This window comes from Micromys minutus (assembly GCF_963924665.1).
Source record: "Micromys minutus genome assembly, chromosome: 6".
Lineage (NCBI taxonomy): Eukaryota > Metazoa > Chordata > Mammalia > Rodentia > Muridae > Micromys > Micromys minutus.
In genome coordinates, this window is record NC_137975.1 from 4,656,883 (window position 1) to 4,664,043 (window position 7,161).

General features: G+C 39.0%; 2 protein-coding genes across 2 annotated transcripts; both read right to left on the bottom strand.

The window, feature by feature from the left end:
* Window positions 1-204: 204 nt before the first annotated feature.
* On the bottom strand, window positions 205-1,098 carry LOC308421461 (short coiled-coil protein-like). Its single transcript, XM_080917838.1, has one exon. It carries the CDS (start codon window positions 1,010-1,012, stop codon window positions 764-766), a length of 249 nt encoding a protein of 82 aa, XP_080773964.1. The 5' UTR covers window positions 1,013-1,098; the 3' UTR covers window positions 205-763.
* A 4,033-nt stretch (window positions 1,099-5,131) lies between these two features.
* Window positions 5,132-5,771, bottom strand: LOC308421913 (sorting nexin-10-like; the record flags this gene model as incomplete). Its single annotated transcript, XM_080918380.1, has 1 exon — window positions 5,132-5,771. Exon 1 carries the CDS (start codon window positions 5,735-5,737, stop codon window positions 5,132-5,134), a length of 606 nt encoding a protein of 201 aa, XP_080774506.1. The 5' UTR covers window positions 5,738-5,771.
* Window positions 5,772-7,161: the final 1,390 nt, after the last annotated feature.

The following is a 7,161-nucleotide window of genomic DNA, read 5'->3' on the forward strand; positions in this document are numbered from 1 at the left end:
CTTTTTTTTTTCTTTTTTTTTTCTTTTTTTTACTTCTCACACACCAACATCCCTATCTTTTCAACACCAAATGAACTATTTTATGCAATAAGGAGTTTTTAGCTTCTCAATGTGACAGTTTACATTTCAAAGAAAAGCCTTCATTCTTTATAGCTTCAATCTATTTTCAGTTGATTAAAGAGAAACCAGTAATCCTATCTTATTACTAAATATCACAAATGGCAAGCCTTAGATAAGAAAGTATCGTATTTTGGTTAAGTGTCAACACTTACAGTCAGGTTACTCTGTAGGAGATAACTCTGAAGTTCCTGGGGAGGGAGATGGGAAGGAGGAGGCAGATGGAGGAGAGGCACAAGACGGTGCACAAGGTACAGAAGCTGTGCATTCAGTACATGGTTTTGGTCACTTTTTCACAACATGATTATTTTCTTGTATATTTTACTAGTTAGGCTTATGATAAAAGACAGTGCTAAACATTATGTGTATATATATAAGCAAATTGGCAAAACATTCATCTTCAAGTTTCATAAATATCTGTAATTCTAATATAAAGTCTCTACATGTGCACAATTTTATAGACTAACATATACATAGAACGTTAACTCAGAGATGCTCCTGTTAAGCATTAGTGTTACCTAGATCCGACATTCTCTCTATAAATACTCAGGGAGGCAATCAAAGATACTCTAACTTTTGGATCATATCCAAGCTTAAGGGGGAAGAACAAAAGCAGCAATCCATAGAAGAGAGGGAGGTGAACCCTTTACTTCCTTTTGCTTTTTGTATCAGTTGTTTGAAAAACACTAGAAGCAGACATGAGGTTTTCTATATATTGTCCAAGAACTTGATTTTCCGATTTTAGCTTCAGATTTTCTTCCTTAACCGCATCTACTCTTGCAGACAGATCTTCAAGTGTGTGTTGGAGTTCCAACACCTGGTTAATAAGTCGAGTCTGTTCTTCCAGTTCCACCTGATTTTCAGCATCAACTGCGTCCATGTCTGCGTTCATCATCTTGGGGAACAGACGTTGAGCTCTTGAACGCAAACTCTTTAATGAACGGTCTTCCGTCTGAGGCGCTGGGGGGAGGCGGGATAGGTAGGGCGGCTCTCGGACCAACTGACAGTGTCAGCTCCGCCCTTCCCGCCTACGGAGCGTGCGCCTACGAGTATGCAAGTTCTTATGTAAGATGTACCTATGTCACAACCAGCACCAACGTACAACACACAGTGACACTGAGCCCCAGTCAGGGACCCAAAAAAGCCAAGGCCAGTGATCACTACATACACTCAGAAGAGGGAAGTTCCAAGTAATCAACATACATGTTCAGAAAATGAAAAACATTTTAGAACATTCTACTTTTGTTTATTTATTTTAATTATTTTATTGGATATTCTCTGTATTTACATTTCAAATGCTATCCCTTCGCCCTCCCCACCACTCCCTTATATTTGGAGCATAGATGTTCAGGATTCAGAGTTTGTATTAATAGATTTTTTTTTTCTGTGATGAGTGAAAATTGTCCTTCCTTTTTTCTTTTGATAACTTTTGGTTGAAAACTATTTTACTCGATATTAGAATGGCTACTCCGACTTGCTTCTTGGGGCCATTTGCTTGGAAATTTTTTTCCCAGCCTCTGAGGTGGTGTCTGTCTTTGTCTCTTAGATAAGTTTCCTGAATGCAGTAATATTCTGGATCCTGCTTATGTATCCAGTCTGATAGTCTATGTCTTTTATTGGGGAATTGAGTCCATTGGTGTTAAGAGATATTAAGGAATAGTGGTTGTTGTTTCCTGTTATTTTTGTTGTTCAAGGTAGAATTATGTTTGTATGCTGTTCTTCTTTTGGTTTTCTTGCAAGATTTTTTTTCTTGCTTTTCCTAGGGTGTAGTTTCCCTCCTTGTGTTGGAATTTTCTATCTATTATTCTTTCCAGAGCTGGATTTTTGGACAGATATTCTGTAAATTTACTTTTGTCTTGGTTTCTCCATCTATGGCAATTGAGAACTTTGCTAGATATAGTAATCTGGGCTGGTATTTGTGATCTCTTAGGGTCTGTATAATGTCTGTCCAAGATCTTCTATCTTCCATAGTATGCAGTTCTCATATACTACAGGAATTATTCATGTCTAGATATTTTAAACATAAAAGCAGCTCATGGCTGTGTTTTGTGTCACAGCAAAGCACAGGCTTCCCTTGGCTCATAAACCAATCATATTTATTATCTTTCTTTTAGCTTTTATTGTACATGGACACCAATCCTCTTTCTTAATATATATTCCACTGAAATAAACTCATACCAGTAACACTTACTACAAATTTCCCAGTAATGCATGTGTGGATGGAGTTGTTTTCAGAGACTGCTTTACTTCAACATCAAGGGCATGGCTCCAGAAAGATCTGTGGATATGAAAAGTTGCGGGTACACAAGTCATTTGTAAGACATGAAGTGGTATGCGCATCATTCTTGATAAAAAATACCTCTAGTTAGTTATGATACTTAAAACAATTTAAATGATAATCAAAGCCTTCTAATACGTTACTTAGAAGATAATCACAAGAGAAAATGTGGACGTTTACAGTGTACACACACTTTCTGGATATTTTTGACTTAAGTCTTCAGGATGTTCTGCTGTGGTAGCTCCATGCATACAGATGGCCACCTACATTTGCCGCCTTGCACATTCTCCTGTGTGACTTATTTGGTTGCAGTGCTAAGTCACGGATTCCTAAAAATTAGAGTAAACTTAGCTAATCCACAATTTACATCCTTTCAATGAGATTAGCATAGAAAAATTATATACTAGTAAGTGACTGAAATTATTTGTGAGAAAACAGAAACTTCTGTATATTTTCTAAAAACATACAGTCATGAGGGATCCATGGCTGCAGGTTCTTATGTGGCTGAGGAGTGTCTTATCTGGCACCAGTGGGAGGGAAACTCTGGCTCTATAGCGGGTCAATGCCTCTGCTTAAGCGGATGCTAGAGCAGTGAGGCTGGAATGAGAGGGTGGGTTTGGGAGCACCCTCATAGAGACAAAGGGATGAGTGTTTGCAGAGGGGAATTTGCGAAGTGGGACAAATTTGAAATGTAGACAAATGGAATAACCAATAAAAATGGAAAAAAAATCATTAAAATAATCAAAGTTGTCATTCTGAATCTTTATTGTCCATTTCCCTTATTCTTTATTAATATTAAGCATTCACTGCCTGCCCAAACTGTGAACTCATATTTTCAAACTCATATTCTGTACAGGTGTGAATTACTCTATGTGTAGCAACATGAAAAGTAATACATGATAATTTGTCCTCTCTATCACGTGGCAGCTACATGAAGCGGACTAAAAATCCATATAAAAACAAAATTTCAATAGGCAAATAACAATCTGACTGAAAGCAATTTAAATAGTGATTTATATTCTACTGTGCCTAAAAACTTCTTGCAGCCAAAATACTATCAGAAGATGGCATTGTTTACACTACTGTCTGTGAGGAACAGCTGTCTTCCCCTCACCACAGTCGGAGCACAATCAACTTGATGAAACACTGGCAAATCTTACGCAAACATCTGCTGATGAAAGCTCAAACTTGATCAAGAACAGGATATTTGAGACAATTACACAGAAGTTATATCCATAAATATGGTTCTAAAGTAGGTATACTTTGTACACTACGCACTATGTCTACATATGGGTTTCCAAAGGATGGGGTCATGATATTTATCAACAATTTGAAGATAATTCACAATAGTGACTCCACAGTGACAGAGTTCTACATTTTCTGAAAACACACAACCAACATATTTCTCTGGTGTTGATTGTTTATGTTAAGGGACTTTGCTATAATAGGCAGAACTATTAAATCTTTCATTGTTAAAACATTTTACACAGTTAAACTGTATTTTGAATTTACATAGTAAGTGTAATAATATTGAGAACAATGTTCTTGATTCCTCGCTATAATCTTTCTCTTCAAAATAGCCAGGACAATTTGTTTTCTGGAGAATTTTACTCCTTTTTAGCAAAGGAAGAAACATGAGTTGATTCTATCTTATTGCATAATACTGAAGAGACACAAAATGCTAAAGGAAAACATTGCAAAAGAACACAGAACTTTCACTACTAAATGTAAGGCAAAATACAAGGTGGTTAAGGAATTACATAGTATAAATTAAGGGAGAAAACTGGAAACAATTCAGACCTAAAACAAAACCATTAACGCATAAATATTGGAATATTTAAAATATGGAAAACAGTATAGTGGGTAAGATGAAACAGGGATTTATGTATTAAAACACAAAATTATTCATGTATTAAAACACTAAATTTTAATAGCGATATTAAATAGATTGAAAAGGAGAATATCAAATCATTTGATCCCATTTCTTTCTTTTTTTTTTTTTTTTTTTTTTGTTTTTTTGTTTTTTCCATGTTTAATGTGAAAAAAGTGACTGTGGAATTTACGGAGTTAAGATGAAGCATCACTTCCTATCGAAGGTTACATTATGTCATCAGCAAGTAGTGTTTTTCTCCTTTCTAAGATGTAAATATTTTTTTAAGTACATCTCTATTTATAAGACATATCTTGCATTTACACAGGATACAGGACACTGGAAAGCTTAAATACTCTTAAACATGTCAATCAAATACCTGAAGGCAAAGTATTTTCCAGAGAAGAAGTCCCCACAGAACAAGTGCCACGTGTCAGAGAGGCAGTCTGCTGTGCCCTGACTCGGTGCTCCGGCTTCAGTCACACTGTGTTTACAGTAACTTCCTCACGGATACAGCAGGGATACTCAGTCTGGGGTTTAAATGCTACTAATACACCTAGCTCTTTAAAAGTCATTTGAGATCAACTGTGTGTATATAGCATATAACTCAGTTCACTTGAGAGCAGGATCGTATTTACAAGTATTAGCAATAGAGGGTCATATGGCATCCGCAGACCTTATAGCTTCATACAGAAGCTCGGCTAGAATTAGACAACATAAAAATACTACGACTAATAACCCACCACGTAAAGAATGCAACCACCTAGGACACTGACAGCAGCCTTAGGTAAGAATCTATTATGAGCAAGCATTCTTTCTGGCTGGGCACAAGTTTGTTCCTAAGGTGCTGGCCCTAGAATTCCTTCTCAGGACTCCTGCAGAGCTGGGCTCGCTTTACACCCAGGAGAGCTGCCGTCATCACTGCTGTGTCTAAGCCCAGAGGATGAACTTTCTGAATCATACTCTACATCTGTGTCTTTCTTCCCCTCTTCCTCCTCTTCGGGGAACCGTCTATTCATCAAGGCGAACTTGTGAATTGCTTCTTCCACCGAGTACTTGGTCTGCCCAGAAACGCAAGCTTCAATGTCCTCGGAGTTCAGGTGGCTCTTCAGGAAGAGGTGGAGGCTGCTCTCTGAAAGCAAAAGGGCATTCTGCAGGACTTTCCTGAGGAAATCTTCCAGGCCCTGGCGGCGCTGGTCAACATGCTGGCGGTTGTTCATGTTAAAAAATAGGTTTTTAGATGGAAGTTCTGGTAATTGTACCAGCAATGCGTTGCTTTGGAGTCTTTGCCTCAGCCACACGAATTCTCTATACCTTCTTCGTACACAAGATGTTTTCATTGTAAAACACATGCTATTCGTGTGAATACAGATTTCATAGTCGATGTAAGAATGCCAGAAGTCCTCCTTCTGAATCCTGGGGTCTCGAACCCAGACACTCACGAACTCCTCTTTCTGCTGTTCTGGGAACATCTTTAGCTCAGAACACGATCAACGCGTGGTCCTGGACGGCTGCGCCGGGCCAGGAGCATGGTGGAGTTTGCTGACTTAAGGCACGGCGGCGACGAGCGCCCAAGAGCGCACCCGAGGAGCGCATTGATCCCATTTCTATATATATGAGTTTGATAATAGATAAGAGATAGATAGATAGATGGATAGATAGATAGATAGATGATAGACAGATAGGACAGAGATATGGTAGGTGAGTAGGTTCTCAAGTAGCCTTCCTGGCATAAAACTCCATTTGTAGTCAAGAAGCAGTAAAATGTTTTTAGTCAAAAACTCCAAAAGGTTTTAAATTATGACTATAATATTCTATTCCTTTAAAAACTGCCAAAGTGAGGGCTGAAAAACTGGGACCAGGAACAGAACTTTGGAACTACTGTTTCCACCCGGCGGCGACTTCAGGGCACGGAGCAGAGCCAGGCCCATCTGCCACGTGGACCGCCAGCTCCTAAGGTTGAGAGACTGGTGAGTGGGAGATCTGGGCGGCCAGGGAGCAGAGAGATCTCTGCGGAGTGCGCACGCAGGGCGCACCCTCCGACCTGTCTGATCCAGGGACCAGGAACAGAACTTTGGAACCTCTGTTCCCACCAGGCGACTCTGAGGTATAGAACAGGGCAGGGCCCATCTGCCACCTGGACAAGTGGAGATCCAGGGACACAGACCAGATACAAGAGAAAGGCAAGAACATATCACTGAAACAAAATGGTAAGAGGAAAGCGAAAGAGTATATCCCAAGGAAACCAAAACAACTTGACAACACCAGAACCCAGCTCTCCCATAACAGCAAACATCGGAACTCCAAACACTCCAGAAAAAGAAGACACAGACCTGAAATCATACCTCAAGATGCTGATAGAGATACTTAAACAAGAACGGGAGGAAGAGCAAAAAGATTCAGAAGCTTTTAAAGAGAAAACAAGAAAAACACTCAAAGAACTCAAAGAACTAGAGGAAAACAGAACCAAAGAAATGAAGGAATGGAAGAGGGAAATTAAAACGGAAATTGACACAATAAAGAAAACACTAAAAGAGATAACCCTAGAGGCAAAACACCAAAAAAAGAAATCAGGAGTCACAGAAGCAAGCATTTCCAATAGATTACAAGAGATCGAAGAGAGAATCTCGGGGGAAGAAGACAACATTGTAAACATAGACAAAACAGCCAGAGAAGATGCAAAAAACAAAAAGCTCCTAACCCAGAATGTCCAGGAAATTCAAGACACAATGAGAAGACTGAACCTAAGGATAATAGGAATAGAAGAGGGAGAAGAGTATCAACTAGGAGGCACAGTAAATATCTTCAACAAAATCATAGAAGAAAACTTCCCTACCCTCAAGAATGAGATGACCACAAGCATAAAAGAAGCCTTCAGAACTCCAAATAGGTTGGA